The following is a 25485-nucleotide window of genomic DNA, read 5'->3' as shown; positions in this document are numbered from 1 at the left end:
AATCAAGGTATCAGAAAATCTTCACGAAAACTGTTGCTTTGTCCTAAAAAAACACATTTCTGCCCTTGAGGGTAGACAGCCCGCATTCTCCTTTGACTGGCCTGGTGATTCTTTGGGCCACAACTTCCTCATAGTGGCAATCAGCGACGGGTGAGACTCGAGCAGTGAAGCATGCCCCCAGCTCCAGCGGCCAAGTATAAAAGGAGTAGAGTGGAGCAGGACATGCCTCCATCTTTACTGCATAGGCTGCTGTAAAGCAGATGACTTTAATTGCCCCACTGAAGTTAACAGGCCAGGGAGAAGGTAAATGTCTAAGTGAACAGAATGTGGTGGTGGTGTGTGTGAGAGAGAGAGAGACACACACAGAGACAGAGAGAGTGAGTGAGTGAGAACACTGAGGGGGTGTCAGAGATCGGGGGAATGGAAGTCGGTCATGGGGAGGGACAGGAGTCTGACACCGGGGGTTCAGGCCCAGTCGGGTCAAGAGTGGGGAATCCCATGGGGGAGGGGCTTGATATGGGTTACCCTAAGGTGTGAGGCTGTCCTGTGCGGGGCTTGGTCTGGGTCTTTAAAATAGTTATGATCAAGTTAGAAGGGCTTTTACTCCTTCTAACTATTTTCAGAGAAACTAGGAAAACAGGTTGAACCATTCAAAATTAATGATTTAAGTTGCTTTGATTCCCAGGACAGTGCAATTTTCCAGGGGAAGTTAGCCCTTCTGGACAATTGCCAGGTAAACTCTTATCTGGGAACTTCCGAGAGGGATTCCCCAGCACATCTTTGGGGTACCCCCCAAATCCGATGCTGGGAGCCAGGACATTACGTGCCTTTATTGCCTTCTGAAATGGCTTTATAGATAAAAACCATCCACCATCAGCTTCTCAGAGAAACTAGGGATGGGGAATAAGTATTGCATTGCTACATTGATACATATAAAACACATCTTGTGCTGATTGGTTAGTGATTCATAAACAGGAAGGCTGGGGGTGCAGTATTTTCAGTACTTTGACCTTACTTTTGAAGCTGTTTGTTATATAGAAACAATGGTAGGCTGTAGCTACCACCCAGCAACACAGGAAAAATGCTTATTAACTGGTGCTCAAATTGCATTTTCAATGGTTTCAAGGTGGTCTAACTGTTATAAAACTGCTTTGCAATATTAATGGACTATCTTCAACAGCAGTGCGGGCCTGGAAGCTGGCACAGGAGAAATGCCTCCGGAAGTGGCTCACTGCAAGGGGCCCATAGGTTTTGTCCAATTTGCTGTTTATAGCCCAGCATGTCACACTATTTATCCACATACATACTATATGGATTCTATTAACTTCAAAAGATGATATAAACGATGAAGAAAAACAAACCAAAGCCAAGAGAGAATCTATTGAAAAGAAACAGACCATTTAAATTCAAAAGGAGTAAATGGTGACTGACGCCCTGACCACAGACAAACTTTACCACATAAACAAGTCATAGAAAAACTTACAAACTTGACTATTCACTGAAGCTGTAGTAGTTATAAAAGGTCACATTAATTTGCAACTACTGTACAAGATTCAGCCCACTCAAGGACATCAAGATCAAAGTCACCCAACAAAAGTTCAATCCATTTGTCTCAGCTAAGCCCACTGAGTTGATAAGATCATTGTCATTTTAATGCTTCCTGTTGACTTTTCAGTTGCACTCAAGAATACAATTTCCAATTACATTCAAGTTACTTTGTTATTTCTTCCTCAATTCCCCATAAAGTGATTCCCCTCCTTCCCTGAGGAGAGTAACTCATCTGGGGTAGGGCTCAACAGCCACCCCCAACAGTTACATACCTTTCCTACTTTACGTGCAAGCCTGGCTAGTGCACATTAGTGGGTTATTTGACAACATGAGGTGCCACATATGAGCCATATCTGTTTTCACTCAATACACCCACAGGAGTCATTGGATGACAATTTTGGCTGATTACTGTCCTCTTTATTCACGGATGATAAATGTAGCATCCCCAGCTCCTGAAACTGCTATTCTGGCATGATCTGGATATTAAACCTGGATAAATTATAGGGTGAGGTTTTCCAGTCCTGCTGTGGCAGGTTCCCCCACAGTAGACGCGGCGAGCCAGCCAAAAGTGCATTCACTTCAACGGGACCGGACGATCGCATGGCCGGGCAGGACTGGAAAATCCTGGTCATAGTTTCTGAAAAATGTTTCACAATCTGATGGCTGGTACTCTAGAATTTATCACAATGTGCTAATTTCAAAAGCACAAACAATGCAAAATCTTACAAATGTTATAACATATACAGCAGGTGTGCTTTAGAGTCTCTACCAGAAAATTACTATGCAAACAAATCCAGGACAAATAAAATATATTTTATAGAAATAAAACAAGTGACATAATATGCTGAAAATATTCCTCACCCTATCAATTATCTTAAGTAATTTACATTGCCACATGGGACTGAATGACGTGCACTTACCTTGTAATACTTCGTTCCAGTGTCATTCTGAAACAGTGTAAGGCACTTGCTGTCCAGCCTCCAGTAATGTCTTTTTCTCTGCAAGAAACAAAATCACCATGAATTCAATTCATATTTCTCAATAAGGCCATATTAGGATCATTTTACGAAATAGAACCACGAGCCTGGTTTTAGTTGCCAAGGCTGTTCAGATCGAAATGTCCTTCGACGCAAAGATGACACTATCAAGATGACCCCTGCAACATTATATGTTAATAGAGTGAAACTTTCCAAATTGAATACTTTTACCATCACCAGATTTTAAACAATACGGAATTAGATCGAACATTTTGGTTGGGGAAAAAAAGAGCAGATCATATCAACATGTAGTTTTGAAAATGTTCCTTCCATTCTTCGATAGATTTCCTACAATTTTGCTCTGTGTTAAGGGAAAATACCCAACATCTCCAACTTTTGTAGAGCGACACTCTCATTAAATCATATTGCCTCTGTGAGCCCTTCTTGTCTTTCAATCAGTATATGTTCCATACATCTCGGGCTCCCTAAATAAAACAGTGGTGTCTGAGAACCAGAGGATAGTGCATGTTAAACAACATTCATAAAGGAATGAAAGGCATTCTCAATAGTAGTGAAAATGCCCAACAGTGTTTTCACAAATGCTTTCAGAGTTCACCAGAGGCCTTAATGAATGCTTATCAAAGGCAAGTTGTGGAAGGGAAAATGCTGCTATTAGCAATAAGACAAACGATGAACTGGAGGTACCTGGAGAGCATTTCTCAATTACAGAAAACAAATGGTTCTAATTGCACACTGACCATAGTTGTAATAATATACATTGTTTGCATTCAAAACAAGAAACAGGAATGTATTGCTCGAGAAAAAAAGTTAAGGGCAGCACAGTAGCACAGTGGTTAGCACAGTTGCTTCACAGCTCCAGAGTCCCAGGTTCAATTCCCAGCTTGGGTCACTGTCTGTGTGGAGTCTGCACGTTTTCCACTTATCTGCGTGGGTTTCCTCCAGGTGCTCCGTTTTCCTCCCACAGTCCAAAGATGTGCAGGTTAGGTGGATTGGCCATGCTAAATTGCCCTTAGTGTCCAAAAAAGGTTAGGTGGGGTTGCTGGGTTAAGGGAATAGGGTGGTGGTGTGGGCTTATGTGGGGTGCTCTTTCTAAGGGCCGGTGCAGACCCAATGGGCCGAATGGCCTCCTTCTGCACTGTAAGTTCTATGAAAGGGGTGACTGTTGGACGCAAGCAAAGTTAAAAATGGAGGAAAGAGACATAATAACGCACAGTTAAAGCTCCTCCAATGTAAAAAAGCATTCCAAGAAGCTGCACCTAGCCTTAATACACAAAGGGACATTGAGCTAAAGAAGCAATGATTAGACTGGGTCACCAGAATCAAAGCTATGGGTTGTAAACGATAGAGAGGTGTAGGGATGTATAAAGTGAATAATCAATCATGAAACTTAGATAACTAAAGACATGATTGCCATTAATGAGGCAAGAGGAAGAAATATGTACAGGAGTCTGGCGTTAAATGAAGTATAAGAGTTTTAAACTCGAGAGCCAATATAGGTCAGCCAGAACAGACTTGATAGGTAAACAGGAAAGCATGCAGACAGAAGAGTTTTGGACGTGCATGCAGCCTACATTGAGTAGAGAACAGGAGGCTGACCAGGAAAGCATTGGACTAAATAGAATGCAGAGAGGACATAGCGTAAATCAGGGCTTCCGTGGAAAATTGGCTGGGGTAGAATGGTTAGCGAGTTGGAATAAAGCAGCCTCAGTGGTAAGATGGCACGGGCAGGAACTCATTTCACATCTGAACAGAATACAAAGATTGTAAAGACTCACAAATAAAACAGATTAAGAAGAGTTGTGACGGAGGATTTTTAAATGAAGATGGAAACAGATTATCTGACTGGAATTGTGAAGACAGATCAAGAACACCAAGTATGGAAAAGACCAAGTCTCGATCCAAATAACAGATTCAAATTGATCTTTTACCATTTACCTCTGAGCTGTAGACACCCGTCACTAAAGTCAGTGCTTTGTAAAATTTATTCTTTCATGGCATGTGGGTGCTGTTGGCAAGGCCAGCATTTGTTGCCCATCCCTAATTGTCCCTTAATTGTGGCTCGCTAGGTCATTGCAGAGAGCAGTAAAGAAACATTGCTGTGGGTCGAGAGTCACATGGTGAACAGGCCAGGCAAGGGCAACACATGAAGTAAATCAGATGGGGTTTTCACAACAATCTATGCGAGTTTCAAGATTCTTGATTTTATGAATTGAAATCTCACTTCAGGTGGTGGGATTTGAACCCTTGCCCTCAAGAGCTTAGGCCTGGGCCTGGAGGTTCCTAATCCGTGACATTATAACCGAGGTGAGGAGGTACTACTTCTGGCAGAGAGTGGTGAATTTGTGGAACTCGCTGCCCCATAGTGCGGTGGAGTCCGAGTCCGAATTATTAAATAGTTTCAAGAGGGAGATATATGTCTAATAAAAAATGGGTTAAAGGGATATGGGGAACTGGTAGGGAGGTGGCTTTGAAACCAGGAAGAGATCAGCCATGATCTGATTGAATGGCGGAGCAAGCTTGACGAGCTGTATTGCCTACTTCTGCTCCGAATTCTTATGTTCCTAATATCATGATGCCACCATCTCCCCCATTAATGACACAAAGAAAAAAGATGTGGGTAAATATTTAGTTGCAAGATGTATTGAGATTCAAGATTAAGCATCAACAAAGATATTTCAATGCTGTGAATGGAACATGGTATTAGCTGATGCATCATGCAAGCAATGTGTCAAGGAAGGCAGTTGGTCAAAAGTAAGAGGTTATAGTTTACATGGAAGTTCTGAAAATCTTATCATTTTGTTACAATCTTCATATGGGCTGATATCTCGTCATTAGATAAGTTTAAATGTCCAGTGTGAATGCTAGTGAATGGATGAATAAGTGAATGGGCAGAAGGGTGGGGCAGCAGGCGGGTGAATGGGTAGGTGGGGTCAGGTGGGAAGAGGTAGTCAGGTCAGGGGTTAGTCAGTGGTTAGCGTGATCAAGAACTGTAGTCAGGTGGCTGATTCGAAGTACTCGGTGATTGTGGTTTCCGACCACTCGCTTCATTGGGTGAATATGCAGGTGGGGCAGGGGGACGCCCAACAGCCGCAGTCAAGGTTAGATGTGGGGTGGTTGGCAGATGAGCGATGTGTGAGCGAGTGAGGGCTGCTATTCGGGGCTATGTGGAGTTGAACGATGTGGGGGACGTCACAGCCACATGCTGTGGAAGGCACTTCAGGCGGTAGTTAGGGGGGATTTTATTTCATTCTGGGCGTACAGGGAGGGTGGAACATGAGGAGAGGGCAAGGCTGGTACAGGGGACTAGTGGTGCCGGACGAGGGGTTGTTAAAGGAGAGACAGAGGCTCTAGATCGAGTTCGGGAAAGTGTCCACGGGGAAGGCAGTGGGGCAGTTGCGGAGAGCCAGAGGGGAAGTGTATGAGTTTGAGGAAAAGGTGAGCAGGATGCTGGCGCATCAGCTGAGGAAGCAGGCAGAGGCGAGGGAGATTAGGAGGGTCAGGGAAGAGAGGGGTGGGGTGGTCATGGACCTAGAGGGGGTGACTGGGGCATTTGAGACCTTCTATAAGAGGCTGTATGAGTTGGAGCCTCCAGCCAGGGAGGGGAGGGATGGGATGGTTCCCTAAGGTGGAGGGGGAGAAGGTGCAGGGGCTGGTGGTCCCGATTGGCCTGAGGGAGGTGATGGACGGCATGGGTGCGATGCAGGCAGGAAAGGCCCCAGGGCTGGACGGGCTCCCAGTAGAGTTTTATAAGAAGTTTGGTGCGGAGCTAGGGCCATTGTTAGTGAGGATGTATAATATGACGAGGGATACATGGGAGCTCCCTCCCCACATTGTCGCAGGTGTCCATCTCCCGGATCTTAAATAAAGATAAGGACTCGGAGCCGTGTGGGCCGTACAGCACTATATCGTCACTGAACGTTGATGTGAAGATGTTGGTGAAGGTGCTGGCATTGTGAATAGAGGACTGTGTGCCCAGGTTGATAGGGGAGGACCAGTCAGGATTTGTGAAGGGAAGGCAGTTGTTGGCAAATGTGCGCAAGCTGCTTAATGTAATAATGATGCCCTCGGAGGGGCAGGAGATGGAAGTAGTGGTGGCAATGGACGTGGAGAAGGCTTTCGATCAGATGGAGTGGGCGTATTTGTTGGAGGTGCTGGGGCGGTTCGGGTTTGGCCAGGGGTTTGTGGATTGGGTTTGGCTGTTGTATAGTGCGCCGATGGCGAGCGTGTGGATGAACCGAATGAGGTTGGGGTACTTTGGGTTACGTTGTGGAACTAGACAGAGGTGCCCATTCTCCCCGTTGCTTTTTGCCTTGGTGATAGAGCCATTGGCAATGGCACTTCATGCATCGAGGGATTGGAAAGGGATTAAGCGGGCGGGGTGCTGAGCATAGAGTCTCGCTGTATGCGGACAATTTATTATATATCTCAGACCCAGTGGGAAGCACTGGAGGGATTAAGGAGATTTTGAGGGAATATGGCCAGTTTTTGGGGTACAATTGAACATGGGGAAGAGCGAGGTTAGGGGAGTTGTCGTTCAGGGTGGTGGGGGCGGTTTTTCGGTATCTAGGGATCCAATGGCACCCGACTGCACAAAGTGAACTTGGTTGAGGGATTTCAAGAGGTGGGCTGTGTTGCCGCTGTCACTGGCTGGGCACGTGCAGACGGTGAAAATGACGGTGCTGCCCAGGTTCGTGTTCGTGTTTCAGAACCTCCCCATCTTTGTTCCCAAGTCCTTTTTCAGGAAGGTTAACAGGATAATTTGGGGTTTGTGTGGGTGGGGAAGACCCCGCAGGTGAGACGGGCGTTCCTGAAGAGAGAGCGATGGGGGGGGGGTTGCCGAATTTGATAAATTATTATTTGGCGGCGAACATTGCAGTGGTGAGAAAAAGGGCGGTGGAGGAGAAATTGGTTTGGGGTAGGCTGGAGCCGGCATCGTGCAGGAGGATGGGTGTCTTGTTGGCACCTCTTGCGTTCCCGCTGGTCAGCTACTCAGTGAGCCCAGTGGTGGTTTCGGCGTTACGGGTGTGGAGCCAGTGCAGGCAACATTTTGCACTGGGAGGCATGTTGTTGTGGGCCCCAATATGTGAAAACCATAAGTTTGTGCCGACGGGGCTGGGTGCGAGGTAGTGGGGGTGGGGGCAGGTAGGGATAGAGTACTTTAGGGACTTGTTGATAGGGGCAAGTTTGCAGGGCTGGAGGACTTTAAGGAATGGTATGAGCTGCCCAAGGGGAATGGCTTGTTGTCCAGGACAGCTGGTGGTGTGGTGAGATTTTACAAATCACTGAATACAAAACCAAGAAGGTGGCAATAGTCAAAAGAAAGCCCGTTGTGAGGTCAGAAAAATTTAATGGTTCAAAGGCCGATTATCACCAGTATGTTCATTTGACCAAATTAACCAAAGTATCAACTTGGCAGTTTTGTTCTCTCTGTTAATGCTCAATTCTGTTTTATATTTGCATTTTTGAGAATAGAGTGGTGGAGAATTGTTTATGTTAATCGAGGTGAGGGATGTCAGAGCTTGTAATGGAAAAGGTTTGGCAACCCAATGTCTAGATCAAGCACTTGTCAGCCAGATACAGAATAAAGTTATTTCTCTCTACCGCAACAGAATACCCTAAAATTAATCCTAAATGCATATTTTTCAGCAGTGTGATCATTTCTAATTCCCAACCATCTCGACAGCCTGAGCGAGAATTCCAATTCTGGTCCAAAATTTCTCTGCACAAATTTCAGCATAAAGGATAGTAATGGAATAAAATGTTGCTCCTTTTTTTCAATAGAATCAGCAAGGATAGAAATTTGAACGCCTCAGTGTCCAGTTGTGCTGAACTAAAAGTGGCTGAGCTCCAGGAAGCTCATCTTGATTAAGAACTGGACTGAAAGTTTGCTAAATTAATCTTATTAGACGCAGATCGCTGAAGTCAACAGGCTGTTCACCTTAAATCATGCTTAGATTAGCATACTGGCCCAGATGTGTGAACGATTGTACTTCTCCACCCCTCATTCACCCAGTTTTGAAGTTATCTAAAAGTAAGTCAGGCCGGTCAGAAAACCGTATTAGCCAGAAATTATTGATGATATTAGATGTCAAATGGTTAAGTGCATTTATATGGCACTTCTCTGTCCTCTTACAATAATTTAAAATAGCAAACAAGGCAATATCATATATGAGTTTATTAAATGTGCGTGAATATAGACAATGGTAATTTCTAGTTCATTCTTGACAGGCCGGCAGTGCCCCCTCGACCACTAACTTCCGAGCAAAGACCCAGGATTGTTTTATTTTATAAAATGTTTTCATAATGATTGAACTGCCTTTCCTCAGAACCAGGAAGTTTCCTATAAGAACAGAGCATAATTTTCATGTGCGGAGCTTGGCACACATGAGTACGGCCTCAAATGGGACCTTGGATTCATGTCACATTACATTCACCCCCCACCATCTGGCCTTGGCTTGCGAAATCCTACCAACTGTCCTGGCTTGAGACAATTCACACCTCTTTAACCTGCTCCATCTGGACCTGTAACGACGTAATTACCTGCAAAGACTCGCATTCAAAGTATCGTCTTGCATTTTTGACTTTGTCTATATGAATGTTTCTGGAACCTACCTCTTCATTCACCTGAGGAAGGAGCAGTGCTCCGAAAGCTAGTGATTTGAAACAAACCCGTTGGACTTTAACCTGGTGTTGTAAGACTTCTTATTGTATTCTAGCCCTCTCGACATGAATGCTAACATTGCATTTGCCTTCCTAACTGCCGACTGAACCTGCACGTTAACCTTAAGAGAATCGTGAACAAGGACTCCCAAGTCCCTTTGTGCGTCTGATTTCCTAAGCATTTCTCCATTTAGACTATAGTCTATGCCTCCATTTCTCCTTCCAAAGTGCATAACCTCACACTTTTCCACATTGTATTCCATCTGCCACTTCTTTGCCCACCCTCTTAGCCTGCCCAAGTCCTTCTGCAGCCTGCCTGCTTCCTCAATACTACCTGTTCCTCCACAGATCTTTGTATCATCTGCAAACTTAGCAACAGCGTCTTCAGTTCTTTTTTCCAGATCATTAATGTATATTGTGAAATGTTGTGGCCCCAGCACCGATCCCTGACGCACGCCACTAATGACCGGCTGCCATCCTGAAAAAGACCCTTTTATCCCCACTCCCTGCCTTCTGCCAGTCAGCCAATCCTCTATCCGTGCCAGGATCTTACCCTTAACACCATGGGCTCTTAACATAGTTAAGGACTGGACTCATTTGGCACAAAGTAATTTCATACCGAAACCTACAGGAAAGCTTTAATTCCCATTCATGTAAAGATGCAAGGGTAATATCTAAGGTACTCGGTGACAGTTATCGCATTAAATGCTATGGGACATATTTTTACAATTTATGTTAGGATTCATTCACTGGCTGCATCTTCAATTAGTTTGCAATGAACAATCAGCATTCCTATTTACAACGTATAGTGCTTACATCCAACATTTTCTCAGTTCTCAAGCTGTAACGCATCATAACTTTTGGACCTAGCTGACATCTGTTCATAATCGTAAAAGTAATCAAATATTTGAGTTTACTTTTATAACGGAGTAACCGATCTTTCCGGATATTCCAGTAGCTCAGCAAATATAAATAGTTTCAAAGAAATGCACTCACTAAATTGTCTTTGCTGGTGTAGTGGACCATCCAACCTTCTCTCACCATTGTGCTGCTCTTCCTTTTTGTGTGCTTGACAGACTGTACCACTCTCATGAGAGGAATATTGTTGCTTGTTGAAGGACTAGAACAAAATGTTCCAAGTTACTGAACAAGGAATAATTATACAGAATTGAGATGGCGAATTGTGAATACATTGGTCTACCAAAATGTATTTTTCATATTTTCCAAAGCTTAACATAAGACGTATTTTCACATAATCCAGTATTAAACAGAACAGTGGCAAAAGAAAATGCTCTTAAACAAGAACCAATCACTCAGGTATCAATCATACAACTTGGAAAATAATAATGGTCACTGGATGTGTACAAAACATTTCATTAGACCGTTGGAAATTTATGTGGTGATCCAGAAGCTGCTTATGAACCAGCAATGCGGCAGGTCTTTAAAATGCTGAAAAGCATTGTAATCTGGATATACACACATCCATCATATATATATATATAATATGAGAGCAGAGAGAGAACAGAGCGAGATATATATTACATTCAACTGTGGCTGCAGAAATAATTGCTATTAAGTAGAAAATCTAGAAGGCCGAAGCGAGATTAAAGATTTATTTCCCCCCATATTGTAAAGTTGTGGAAGACTTTTGCCAAAAGCAGTTAATGGCATTTTGATGGAACTCCTCAAAATATTAGGATAAATATCTGGTCAAGAGTGGGATCAAAGAACCCGGAGCTATGCGGGTCATATAGGCCGATATCACTGCTTAATGTGGACGCCAAGTTGCCGGCCAAAGTTTTGGCCTCCAGGATTGAAGATTGTGTGCTGGATGTGATTATGGAGGATCAAACCGGGTTTGTCAAGGGCAGGCAGCTGGTGGCCAATGCAAGAAGGCTGCTCAATGTGATTATGATGCTCCCGGAGAGTAAGGAGGTTGAGGTAGTTGTGGCAATGGATGCGGAGAAGGCATTCGACCGGGTGGAGTGGGACTATTTATGGGAGGTGCTGGGACGATTTGGGTTCGGTAGGAGCTTTATCGACTGGGTTACCAGGCCCCGGAGGCTAGTGTAAGGACGAATAGGACGACCTCGGACTATTTTAGACTGCACTGGGGGACAAGACAGGGGTGCCCCCTCTCCCCACTGCTGTTTGCGTTAGCTATAGAACCGCTGGCACTTGCTCTGAGAGCTTCAAGGGGCTGGTTCGGGGGGGGGGGGGGGGGTGGAGTGGAACATAGAGTCTCACTGTACGCGGACGACCTGCTCTTATACGTATCGGATCCAGGGGCAGGGATGGGTGAAAATCTGGCAATTGTGGGGGAATTTGGTCGGATTTCAGGATATAAATTGAATATGGCAAAGAGTGAGATGTTTGTAGTCCAGGCTAGGGGTCAGCTGGGGGAGCTGCCGTTTAGGTTGGTGGGGGATGGTTTCAGGTACCTAGGGATACAAGTGGCGGGCGACTGGGGCCGGTTACACAAGTTGAACTTGTCCCAGCTGGTTGAGCAGATGAGGACCGAGTTTCAGAGATGGGATGCGCTGCCGCTGGCTGGGAGGGTGCAGACGGTGAAAATGACGGTCCTACCGAGATTTTTATTTGTATTTCAATGTCTCCCAATTTTTATCCCGCGGTCCTTTTTTAAGAGGGTTAATAAAATCATCCTGGGCTTTGTGTGGGCAGGTAAGTCCCCACGAGTGAAGGTGGTGATGCTCAAGAGGAATCGGGGGGAGGGGGGGCTTGCCCTGCCAAATTTCAGCAATTACAACTGGGCGGCTAACATAGCCATGATAAGGAAGTGGGTGGTGGGGGCGGGGTCGGTTTGGGAGCAGATGGAGGCAGCTCCATGTAGGGGCACCTTGTAGCCCGGAGGCAGATACTGCTATCTTGGAGGGACTCAAAGCCCCCGAAGTCGGAGACCTGGTCAACTGACATGGCGAGCTTTCTCGGCCTAGAGAAGTTCAAGTTCAACTTGCGACGGTCACTGCTAGGGTTCGTCCGGAGGTGACAACCATTCATCGACTTCTTCGCGGAGAATTAATTGTCAGCAGGGTGTGAGGGGGATTAGGGTAGCGTAGAATAGGGGGTCAAATAGGCGGGTCTTGGGAGGGATGGGAGTCAGCGATTGCACTATGTTTGTTGCTCTTTGTACATTGTTTTTATACTGTTGCTGTTTGTAATGCGAAAAATACCTCATTAAAATTGTTTGTTAAAAAAAGAGTGGGATCAAAGGGACTTCCGGTGGCAGCTATGAGGGAGTAAGCCGCATATTTGGTGGCTCCCGCTCTGGTCGGACCTTTGGACGTTTTCCTCCGATCTCTTAACAGACGTGAATTGCAGAACGGATGTCAGTTGCAATTCTCTCGACTGAATTCCCACTTCGGTGCATGGAGAAAAGGACTAGACGTGTTCGTAAGGGCAGAAAAAAGACAGAGAAGACTTGGGCTGTAGTTGCAACAGGGGACAGCATGGCGGAGGGGCGAACCGATCCAGCAGTCTATGGAGCAGCTGATGCAAGTCATTCAGGAGGGCTTTGCTATGCAGAAACTGGACTGCTTGGACCCGATAAAAGCTTTGATTGAGCGGTTGGAGCTCAGGTTGGACGCCCAGAAGGTGGAGAAGGTGCTGGCTGAGCAGGAGGAGCATCAGACCGCAGTGGAGCTGGAGATGCTGAGGGACCAGCAAAAGAAGCTTCTGGAGAAGGTGGAAGACCTAGAGTGTAGGTCCTGCCAGCAGAACCTAAGAATTGTCAGGCACCTGGAGGGGTCCGAAGGAACGGACGCTGGGGCATACATCGCAGGCATGTTTGAGAAGCTGCTGGGGGACGGGGCATTCTCCCGGCCCTTGGAGGTGGACAGGGCCCACAGAGCACCTGCGAAGAAGCTGCGAATGGGAGATCCCCCGAGGGCTATGGTGGTGAGATTCCACAGGTTCTCGGATAAGAAGCGTATTCTGCAGTGGGCCAAGCAGACACGGAGCTGTAAGTGGGACAATAACATCCCGCGGGTTTACCAAGGCCTGAGCGTGGAGGTGGCCAGGAGGAGAGCAGGCTTTAATCAGATCAGGGCGATCCTTTTCAAGAAAAAGGTGAAGTTTGGACTGTTATACCCAGCTCGTCTCTGGGTCACGCATGAGGATCAGCACTTTTACTTTGAGTCGCCTGAGGACGCGTTGGACTTTTCAAGAAAGAAAGGGCTGGCGAAGGACTGAGAACTTTTTGAACTTGGCTGCAAAGTTCGTGTTTCTGTTTTCTCCGTTTTGTTTCTCTGTTTTTGTAAAAGGTTTTTTGTTTTGCTTGGAACCAGCAGTAGAGCTGGGTGAGTTTAGGTTTCATTTGCACTGTTGGGGGATGCAGGTGTACTAGTTTTGATCTTGGTGTTTTTCTGTTGGGCAATTGTGTGGGTATTGATGTTGGAGCTTGTTTGCATGAGCCGGGGGGAGGGTGGGGAGGGAACAATAGGTGGGAGACTATTTGGCGCCGGAGATGGGGCCCACCAAGCTAGCTGGTTGAGCTAGCTCTCGGAAGCGCAGTGGGCTGTGTGCATATGTTTGGTTTAGGAAAGGGATTGCAGGGTATTGTTGCTAGGGAGGGGGGATGAATGTTCTGCTGGCGAGGGAGGGACTTGGGCTGAGGGACAGAGAGGAGGTCGGGGGCTGCCTGGGGATGGTCCGGTGGAGGCGCAGATCATGGGCTGGTGGCAGGCCTAAAAAAGGGGATGGCTGATCGGCGGGGGGGGGGCAATGAGCCCCCAACTAGGCTGATCATCTGGAATGTTCGAGGGTTAAATGGGCCGGTCAAAAGGCTACGTGTGTTCGCGCATCTTAGGGGATTGAAGGCGGACATGGTGATGTTGCAGGATACGCACCTTAGGTTAACGGACCACGTTAGACTGAGGAAAGGCTGGGTCAGCCAGGTTTTCACTCGGGACTAAATTCAAAGACTAGAGGGGTCGCAATCCTGATCAATAAGCGGGTGGTGTTTGAGGCGGGTAGAACAGTCTTGGATGTGGGAGGTCGGTACATTATAGTCAGTGGGAAACTGGAGGGGGTGCAGGTGGTCTTAGTAAATGTGTATGCGCCAAATTGGGATGACGTGGAGTTCATAAAGAGGATGCTGGGGAAGATACCGGACCTGGACTCGCACAGGTTGGTCATGGGAGGGGACTGCAATACAGTTATGGACCCGGGCTTAGACCGGTCAAGCTTGAAAACGGGCAGGGTGCCAGCAATGGCAAAGGAGCTAAGAGGGTTTATTGAGCTGATCGGGGGAATGGATCCTTGGAGGTTTGAGCAGCCGAGGGTGAAGGAGTTCTCCTTCTTCTCACACGTGAATAAAGTGTACTCCCGGATTGATTTTATTATTTTGAGCAGGGACTTTCTGGCTGGGGTAGTGGACACGGGGTACTCGGCAATTACAATCTCAGACCGTGCACCGCACTGGGTTGACCTGCAGGTTAGTAAAGACAGTAACCAGCGCCTGCACTGGAGGTTGGATGTGGGACTTTTGGCGGATGAAGGGGGTGCGAACAGCGGAGGAAATGCATTCAGAGCTACCTGCAGGTCAATGACACGGGGGAAACTTCGGCAGCAGTGGTTTGGGAAGCACTGAAGGCGGTGGTAAGGGGGAAGCTGATCTCGATCTGGGCTCATAGGGAGAAGGGGGACAGGGCAGAGACGGACAGACTGGTAAAGGAGATACTACAGATTGATAGGATGTATGCGGAGACCCTAGAGGCAGGGCTATTAAGGGAACGGCGGAGGTTGCAGGCGGAATTTAGTTTGCTGGCCACAGGGAGGGCGGTGGAGCAGCTGAGAAAGGCGAGAGGGGCGATTTATGAACATGGGGAGAAGGCCAGTAGAATACTCGCAAAGCAGCTTAGGAAGAGGGAGGCAGCTAGGGAGATAGGGAAAGTAAAGGACAGTGAGGGGAACCTGGTTGGTGATTCAGTAGGGGTGAATAAGGCGTTCAGAGATTTTTACAGCAGGCTGTACAGGGCGGCACCCTCTGCGGGGCCGGAGGGGATGAGGCGCTTCTTGGAGGGGCTGAATTTCCCAACGGTGGACGGAGAGAGAGTAGAAGAGCTGGGGGCCCCAATTGGGCTGGAAGAGGTAGTGGAGGGTTTGAAGGCCATGCAGGCGGGTAAGGCCCCGGGTCCGGAAGGGTACCCAGTAGAGTTCTATAAAACTCTACTGGGTACCCTCTACTGGGGCCAGTGTTGTTGACAATGTTCAATGAAGCAAGGGAGAGAGGGGTGCTGCCTCCGACGATGTCACAGGCAATGATTTCGCTGATTCTGAAGCGGGACAAGAACCCGGAGCTGTGTGGGTCCTACAGGCCGATCTCCCTGCTGAATGTGGTTGCCAAGTTGCTGGCCAGATTTGTGTCCTCCAGGATTGAGGATTGTGTTCCGGAAGTTATTGGGGAGGACCAGACGGGGTTTGTTAAGGATAGGCAGTTGTTGGCCAATGTAAGAAGGCTGTTAAATGTGATCATGATGCCCCCGGAAGGTAGGGAGGTTGAGGTAGTGATCGCAATGGATGCAGAAAAGGCTTTTGATCGGGTAGAATGGGGCTATCTGTGGGAGATACTGGGACGGTTCGGATTTTGGCGGGGCTTTATTGACTGGGTCAGATTACTGCATCAGGCTCCTATGGCAAGTGTGCGGAGGAACAGGACAACTTTGGACTATTTTAGACTGTACCGGGGGACGAGACAGGGATGCCCCCTCTCCCCTCTGTTGTTTGCGCTGGCTATAGAGCCGTTGGCAATTGCTCTGAGAACTTCAAGGGGCTGGAGGGGACTGGTCCGGGAGTGGGGGTGGAGCACAGGGTTTCGCTCTATGCGGATGATCTGCATCTGTACGTTTCGGACCCAGTAGAGGGGATGAAGGAAATCATGAAAATTTTAAGGGAATTCGGTCGGTTTTCGGGGTATAAGCTAAACATGGATAAGAGTGAGATGTTTGCGGTTCAGGCGAGGGGACAGGAGGGGCAACTGGGGGAGCTGCCGTTTAGGTCAGTAGGGAGTAGTTTTAGGTACCTGGGCATCCAAGTGGCGCGGGAATGGGACCGGCTGCATAAATTGAATCTGGTCCAGCTAGTGGACCAAATGAAGGACGATTTCCGGAAATGGGACGCGCTTCCGTTGTCGCTGGCTGGGAGGGTACAAACGGTGAAAATGACGGTCCTCCCGAGGTTCCTATTTGTATTTCAATGTCTCCCCATTATTTGTATTTCAATGTCTCCCCATTTTTATTCCGCGGTCCTTTTTTAAGCGGGTCAACAGGGTGATGGCGGGCTTCGTCTGGGCGGGCAAGACCGCGCGGTTAAGGAAGGTAATACGCAAGTTGAGCCGGGGAGAGGGCGGGCTGGCTCTGCCAAATTTTAGCAATTATTACTGGGTGGCTAACATAGCCATGATTAGGAAGTGGGTGGTGGGGGAGGGGTCGGCGTGGATGCGTATGGAGGCGGCTTCTTGTAAGGGCACCAGTCTGGGGGCGTTGGTAACTGCGCCTCTGCCGCTCCCGCCGGCGCGGTACTCCACCAGCCCCGTGTGGTGGCGGCCCTGAGAGTTTGGGGCCAGTGGAGGCGGCATGTGGGAGCAGAGGGAGCATCGGTCTGGACCCCAATTTGTGATAACCACTGGTTTGCCCCGGGGAGTATGGATGGGGGGTTCCTGGTTTGGAGGAGAACGGGGATTGAGAGGATGGGGGATGTGTTTATAGAGGGGAGTTTCCCCGAGTATGAGGTCGCTGGAGGAAAAGTTTGGGTTGGCGAGGGGAAACAAATTCAGATACTTGCAGGTGTGGGACTTCCTTCGTAAACAGGTGGCAACCTTCCCGCTCCTACCGCTGAGGGGGATTCAGGACAGTATAATTTCCAGAGGGTGGGTAGGAGAAGGGAGCGTCTCGGACATCTATAAGGAGCTTATGGGGTCGTAGGAGACGCAGACCGAGGAGCTGAAGCGTAAGTGGGAGGAGGAGCTGGGGGGTGAGATAGAGGATGGTCTATGGGCAGACGCGTTGAGTAGAGTCAACACGTCTGCAACATGTGCCAGGCTCAGCCTGGTACAATTTAAGGTTGTGCACCGAGTTCACATGACAGTGGCCCGGATGAGCAGATTCTTTGTGGTGGAGGACAGGTGCACAAAATGCGCAGGAGGACCAGCGAACCATGTCCATATGTTTTGGACGTGTCCAAAGGTTTGGGGATTTTGGCAGGGGTTTGCGGACGTCATGTCCACGGTGTTAAACACAAGGGTGGCACTGAGTCCAGAGGTGGCGATCTTCGGGGTGTCGGAAGACCCGGGAATCCAGGAGGAGAAAGAGGCGGATGTTTTGGCCTTTGCTTCCCTGGTAGCCCGGAGACGAATACTTTTGGCATGGAGGGACTCAAAGCCCCCGAAGTTGGAGACCTGGCTATCGGACATGGCTAGCTTTCTCTGTTTGGAGAAAATTAAGTTCGCCAAGAGAGGGTCACTGTTAGGATTCGCCCGGAGGTGGCAACCGTTTGTCGACTTCTTTGCGGAAAATTCATCGTCAGCAGGGGGGGTGGGGGGGGGCAGTAGGTTAGGTTAGAGTAGGGGGTCAATAAGGGTGAGACCTGTACGAAAGGTAAACGCCTCTTGCACTATGTTTATGGCTTCAAGTATCTTGTCTATTTTGTTGTTGTTGTTTCTATACCAAAAATACCTCAATAAAATGTTTATTAAAAAGAAAAGTGGGATCAAAGGTGAGAAGGGCACCATATGGGCAGCACGGTTGCGCAGTGGTTAGCACTGCTGCCTCATGGCGCCAAGGACCCAGATCCTAGCCCCGGGTCACTGTACATGTAGAGTTTGCACATTCTCGCAGTCTCTGCGTGGGTCTCACCCCCACAACCCAAAGATGTGATGTGCAGTGTAGGTGGATTGGCCATGCTAAATTGCCCCTTAATTGGAAAAAAAAAAAATGAATTGGGTACTTTAAATTTTTTTAAAAAGAAGAGTACCATACACATAGAAATAATCAAATACTCTGCAGAGCCTGACGGACAAGAGATGGAACCATGACTCCTGAAAAATACACTGGCCAGTTTTGTACAAGATGTATTGAAATTCTGAACTGAAATTGTTGAACTTTTCTTCCTCAAATGTGATTTTCTTACAACTGAAAGGGAAGCTCCTCAACAACCTGAAGAAAATATCAGCAGAATGAGTCAACTAATTTCAGTTACAGGTAAGTACCAGAACTGTCGAGGTATTACAGCTGACTCGTGCTCAAGTATATCCAAAAATGGACTCACAGGGCCTGATCTAACCAAATGGGAACAGAGTCCCAGAGTCAGCGTGTTTAGCCGTGTATCCTGGCACTCGCAGCACCGAGAAACACCCCGCGATCTATCGGCCGTCTGTTTAGATACAGGGCCTCAGCGGGGAACGCAAGGCCGAGGCTGCAGTCAGCCCTGTTTTCTGCACTCAGGAGCTCCAGACGCTGGAACTCCACAGTGCAACGAGAGATCGGGACACCATTTTTAAATGGTGTCTCGATCTCTTGAAGTGACCTCACTTTGATGGCTACTGTAGCATATAACGAAAGGACTACCTGATTGTTTTGACAGGTTCTTCATCTTTGTCACCGTCCAGATCAGATGAGTCCATAAAATACAATTTTTCTTCTGACGTAGATGGCTCTTCGGTGTCATCCAACATTCTGCCGCCATCGCTGTTCATATCACTGCTATCTACCTCCATGGGCATGTCTGAATCAGGTCCTGGGCTGGCTGGTTCTGCAAACAGTAATTACATTAAAATTGCCATCTAACTTTCCAGTGTGCAGTTTGGATAACTGTGATGGTATTGATTTCAAATAGCACCAAACATGATTAATTAAATAGTTTACAACGCAAAAACAGGTCTATGTCAGTGTTTATACTCCACACAAGGCTCCTCCCACCTTACTTCATCTCGCCCGAGCAACATATCCTTCTATGCCTTTCACCCTCACTGAGTGACTAACTTTTGCATTATTCATTACTCTCCTTATTCATTCCTGGATTTATTCGTAATGACCTCTAGTTTTGAACTCCTCCACAAATGGAAGTATTGGGCGGGATTTTCCGGTCTGCCAAAATCAACCCCGCACAGCCATTGCCACCCTGCTGCAAGTGAGTACAGAGGATTTGGTGTCCCAGGCAAAATTCCATTCACTTTCAGTCAGACCAGAGAATTCCAGCAATGAGCGAGGTCGGAGAATCCCATCCATTGTCTCTCCATCTGCCCTGTCAAACTCTTTCATGATTTCGAAGACCTTCAAAAGGCCATCTCACAGCCTTGTTTTCTAGAACATTAGGTATAAGCCTGTTCAGTTCCAGAAAATTGTATCCTCTGAGTTCTAATTTTCCTTCCAAATCTATTTTACATTTTCTCCAGTGAACAAAGAAGAAAAGCAAAGAACATCACAGCACAGGAACAGGCCCTTTTGGCCCATCAAGCCTGCGCCGATCCAGATTCCTAATTTAGACCTACTTATTGCCCAAATGATCTGTATCCCTCCTTTCATGTCTATATTCTGCTGTATTCTCTGACAGTCCCTTTCACTATCTGCAACTCCACCTATCTTAGTGTCATCTGCAAACTTGCTAATCAGACCATCTACATTTTCCTCCAGATCATTTTTATATAACACAAACAATAGTGGTCCCGGCACTGATTCCTATAGAACACCACTAGTTACAGATCTCCATTCTGAATCATCGAATTTACAGTGGAGGAGGCCACCAGTCGGCCCATCGAGTCTGCTCCGGCCCTTGGAAAGAGCACCCTACTTAAGCCCACGCCTCCACCCTATCCCCAAAATCATGTAACCCCACCTAACCTTTTGGACACTAAGCGACAATTGATCATGGCTAATCCACCTAACCTGCACACCTTCGGACTGTGGGAGGCAACCGGAGCACCCGGAGGAAACCCACGCAGACACGGGGAGAAAGTACAAATTCTACACAGACAGTGACCCCAAGTCGGAATTGAACACTGGTCTCTGAACAGTGAGGCAGCAGTGCTAACCACTGTGCCATCATGACGCCTTTTCTGAAAAATTCCCTTCCACTGTTACCCTCTGACTCCTGTTGCCAAACCAGTTCTTTATCTGTCTCGCTAGCATGCCCCAAATCCCATCCGACGTAACTCTTGTACCAGTCTGCCACGAGGGACCCTGTCAAACGCCTTACGACGGTCAATGTAGACAACATCCACAGCCTTTCCTTCATCAATTAATTTTGTCACCTCCTCAAAAACTCTATCAAGTTGGTAAGACATGACCTTCCCCTCACAAAACGATATTGCCTATCACTAACAAGTCCATTTACTTACAAATGTGAATAAATCCTATCCCTCAATATCTTCTCCAACACCTCCGTTTTTCTCTGGCCCTTGAGGCCGGAATCCACACAGGCGTGGATTGGAACATTTATTTTATTTTATTTTACCCCTGATGGGAATAAGTATTTACGGTAGTGATCCACTCCCCCTACATGTCCATCGGAGGGTCCCCCCCCCCCCCCCCCCCCCCCCTCCCCCCCACACACACAATGCAAATTCTGCACAGCTCCCACCAAAAAAAAAAACAATATCAAAGAAACCCCCTCTCCCCCCTCAGTCACCCCTGCATGGAAGCTAAAGAGCAGTTCAGGCAGAAACATGTGAAAAAGATCACTGCTTTCGTACTCACATTTGCCTTACACCTGTTCCCTCAAACATATTTCTAGAAAGCAGCAACTGTAACTTAATAGAAGCCAAAACCACATCACAGGGTTTTAAATCTCCTCAGATGAAATGAAATAAAAATCGTTTGTCACAAGTCGGCTACAAATGAAGTTACTGTGAAAAGCCCCTAGTCGCCACATTCCGGCGCCTGTTCGGGGAGGCTGGTACGGGAATTGAACCATGCTGCTGGCCTGCCTTGGTCTGCTTTCAAAGCCAGCGATTTAGCCCTGTCCTAAACCAGCCCCTAAGATCATTTGATGTGCAAGGCTTGGAACCGTAGAACCTCTACAGTGCAGGAGGCGGCCATTCGGTCCATCAAGTCTGTACCGACCCTCTGAAAGAGTACCCTACGTAAGCCCACTCATCCATCCTATCCCCATTACCCCACCTAACCTGCACATCTTTGGACATGAAGGGGCAAATTTATCATGGTCAATCCATCTAACATGCACATCTTTGGACTGTGGGAGGAAACCGGACCACCTGGAGAAAACCCACGCAGACACGGGGAGAAAGTGCAAACTCCATACGGACATTCACCGAAGGCCGAATTGAACCCGGGTCCCTGGCGCTATGAGGCAACAGTGCTAACTAATATGCCAACGTGTGGCTTGGCTTCTAGCTTTTGGTAGCCTGCAGTTTACAGTTTACAGACAGCCAGGTGTCTAGATTATTTTCATTTCCCTTCATGCTTGAATGAATCTCAGGTACCCTGCTGTGAACTAACTGCAATGTTTATAAACATTGAGGAGTTAAGTGTTTTCACTCTTTTTCTCAGCAGAAAGCACTTAACTGCTTTTGTGACCATGAGCTGTCATTCATTGCTAGGATTTGCATTGCAGAGGATGGGGGCCCCAGCCGCCTAACCTCACTGTCGGACTACTTGTTTAAATGACAGCCTGATAGCTGGTTTTGCAACTGAATCCCTTGCCATCCCCGCCATGCATAAATTTGCATGGCAAGGGTCACTGAATCACTTCTGGGCGCTGCTCCCAGTGCCATGTGGAACAGAAGCAATTCAGCTCTGGTGGGAGAATATAGTCTCCCAAACGGAGAATCTGCCCAATGTTGCAGGAGCAGGAAACAAAAGCCTATACAAGTGATACTATGAGTATGATTAGATGGATAAGGATGAAACTAGGTGCAAGCACTGGGAAGGTGTTAAAGGAGGAGGATGTCTTCACTGTGTCAAAGACTGCAGGCAGTCAAGAATAACCTACAGTGCAGAAGGAGGCCATTTGGCCCATCGAGCTGGCACCGGCCCTCTGAAAGAGCACCCTACCCCGCCCCATCCCTGTAACCCTACCCAACCTTTGGACACTAAAGGGCAATTTATCGTGGCCAATCCACCTAACCTGCACATCTTTGCACTGTGGGAGGAAACCAGAGCACCCGGAAGAAACCCACAAAGACACGGGGAGAACGTGAAGAATGTGTAGACTCCATACAGACAGTCACCCAAGGTCAGAATCAAACCTGGGTCTGTGGCGCTGTGAGGTAGCATTGTTACCCACTGTGCCACCGAAGGACTAGGACCGTTGTCATAGTCACATAGGAATTAATTTGTTACTTTGATGAGAGCGGTTCTGACACTGTGGCAGGGGCGGAAACTTGATTAGAGGGATTCAACTAATTAGAGGGATTCAAATAAGGAGGACACACAGGAAGGTGGAGGGTAGATTATCATAGAATTTACAGTGCAGAAGGAGGCCATTCGGCCCATCGAGTCTGCACCGGCTCTTGGAAAGAGCACCCTACCCAAGGTCAACACCTCCACCCTTTCCCCATAACCCAGTAACCCCACCCAACACTAAGGGCAATTGTGGACACTAAGGGCAATTTATCATGGCCAATCCACCTAACCTGCACATCTTTGGATTGTGGGTAGGCAGGGAAACAAAGGAATGAGCACAATCAGGCCAGCTATGATCTTGCTGAATGGTGGAGCTGGTTCGAAGGGTCAAACGGTCGATTTCTGCTTCCATGTCTTATGTTCTTATGCAGCTCCGAGGAAGGTGGTTACGGATTTTCAAACAAACGTTCAAAAAAGTTGAACATAACTTTTCTGCTTTTCAATTCTATTCCTCGCAAAATAACTCCGTGTTTTGTTTCCACTTTTTATAGCATAATTTGTAAATCTATTCCCTTCGATCCATTTCAGTCTATAATTTTCCAAAAAGTAGGTGGACTACTCATTCCTACCTCACACATATTGAAATTCATTTTCCATTTATACATCCTTTCAGCAAGTTTGTCTTCTTATATTTTGTCACAATCTCTCTGTGTTAACTACACTCTCCAATTTGGTACAATCCATAAATTTTAATATTGAATTACTATCAAACACAATGGTGAGAAACAAAGAGATCTTAATTAGAATATTTCTAGCAGTCAAACCATACATAGATAACTATTTTTGTACGTAATGTCAACTATTCTGTAAAGAGTGTGCATTGTTGCAGAAAGTAGTCATGCCGTTGAATCTCATACTGCTAACTGACATCATTTTTTGCCAGTTTTGTCTCAAACATACTGTTCCAGCCCCTGGTTTCTATTATTATTTTAAAAAGTTTTTCCTAATATCTTTCAAGACAGTGCAATCCAAAGGATAATTTTTGAAGCCAATTTGACACAAGTGTCGCAACAATGGAAAGTAGAAAACCTTTTCAGAGTGCTCCCACAGTATGAGAAGGATTTTATACAACATATTTATCCTGTAACATTGCCTCACGTATATAATGTGCAGAAGTGCGATAACACAAAAAGTTTTCATGAGTTACTAATAATTGAAAAATATTCAATTAGGCACGAGTTGCATTCGTATTCCAGCTACTCATGTCAAATAATGATGAAGCCTTCTACGGAGAATCTGTTTCTAAAGCACTCTCTGATGTGCTGTTGAACGAGGAGCACAAAAATAATTGCTAGCTGGCATAGCCTTCATTGTTATTTTATGCTCATGTGTAAAACAACACCCTGCATTAAACCCATTTTATATGTTTGCATACACAATATTCAACAATCCTTTGTTTTTGTGAGCAGGGAAGGTTTATTGAAATTATTCACAGATGTAGATTTAAAGTTTCCAAACAGTTGGCTAACACTGCCGATTGAATTAATGGGTACAGCTGTTGAAAATGATGAAGCATGTCATTTTTCAGCTGCACTTCTGCATTGCCTTTATGAAAAGAAAAATAACATTTTTGCCGCTCCAGGGTCTCCTTTTATGAGGTGTACGACATACTTTTAATTCTCCATGTTGTAGGGCAGTATGATTATTGAGAACTTTAGGCTTTTCCTTCATCCAGTCTCGAAAGAGCAATACAGCACGTGAGACTTTGGAGACACAGTGAGGTTGAAAATAGCAAAAGACTTTGGAGCTAAAGTGAGGCTTGGCAGGAAGGGACAAAGTGTACAAACTGAAGAGTGCAACAGCAGATAAGGCCGGAGCTTGCAGAAGTAGTAAAAAGATAGAACTAAAGGATCTATCTGAATGCCTGTATCATTCGTAACAGAACAGATGAATTGGCAGCTCAAATAGAAATAAATAGGTATGTGGGCAGCACGGTAGCATTGTGGATAGCACAATTGCTTCACAGCGCCAGGGTCCCAGGTTCGATTCCGGCTTGGGTCACTGTCTGTGCGGAGTCTGCACATCCTCCCCGTGTGTGCGTGGGTTTCCTCCGGGTGCTCCGGTTTCCTCCCACAGCCCAAAGATGTGCAGGTTAGGTGGATTGGCCATGATAAATTGCCCCTTAGTGTCCAAAATTGCCCTTAGTGTCCAAAATTGCCCTTAGTGTCGGGTGGGGTTACTGGGTTATGGGGATAGGGTGGAGGTGTTGACCTTGGGTAGGGTGCTCTTTCCAAGAGCCGGTGCAGACTCAATGGGCCGAATGGCCTCCTTCTGCACTGTAAATTTTATGATAATCTATGATAATCCTATAGTTATCCCAGACATATAGCGACAAGGTGGCCAATGCTGGGACCTGAATATTCAAGGATACTTGACATTTCAAAAGGACAGGAAGCTAGGAAAGGCTGGTGGGGTTGCTCTGCTAGCTAAGGATGACATCAGTACAACAGTGAGAGATGACCTTAGTTCGGAAGATCAAGATATAGAGTCAGCTTGAATGGAGATACAAAATAACATAGGGAAGTCGCCAATTGTGGGAGCTCCTAACAGCAAAGTCACTGTAGGAAGGGTATACAGTAAGAAATAATGGGGGCTAGTAAGAAAGATACTGCAATTATTATGGGTGATTTTAATTTGCATATAGATTAGACAAATCAGATCAGCAAAGATAGCCTGGAAAATGACCTTCATTACAATTTCTTAGAGCAGCACATTCTAGACCCAATCAGAGAGCAAGCTAATCGGGACATGGTAGTGTACAATGAAGCAGGGAGGTATAAATGGGTAGCAGTGAGCTTAACATGATTGAATTTCGCATTCAGTTTGAAGAAGAGATGACTGGGTCTAAGTAAGGGCAATTATAAGGGTATAATGACGAAGTTGGCTAAAGTGAACCAGGAATA

At 46.7% G+C, this 25485-nt stretch overlaps 1 protein-coding gene across 1 annotated transcript in view; it reads right to left on the bottom strand.

Annotated features, from left to right (window-relative positions):
• prkd3 (protein kinase D3) overlaps positions 1-25485 on the bottom strand; it is a 595703-nt gene that overhangs the window by 148682 nt on the left and 421536 nt on the right. Inside the window, exons 9-11 of the mRNA XM_072511897.1 lie at positions 18788-18971; positions 10203-10326; positions 2469-2546 (exon numbers count right to left, since the gene is read on the bottom strand). Of these exons, the coding sequence (XP_072367998.1) occupies positions 2469-2546; positions 10203-10326; positions 18788-18971 (386 nt within the window). The remainder of the gene's footprint in view (positions 1-2468; positions 2547-10202; positions 10327-18787; positions 18972-25485) is intronic.

The sequence above is a fragment of the Scyliorhinus torazame genome, chromosome 1, assembly GCF_047496885.1.
Source record: "Scyliorhinus torazame isolate Kashiwa2021f chromosome 1, sScyTor2.1, whole genome shotgun sequence".
NCBI classification, from domain to species: Eukaryota; Metazoa; Chordata; class Chondrichthyes; order Carcharhiniformes; family Scyliorhinidae; genus Scyliorhinus; species Scyliorhinus torazame.
The sequence above is the reverse complement of the archived record's forward strand: the minus strand, read 5'-3'. Positions and strand labels throughout refer to the sequence as shown.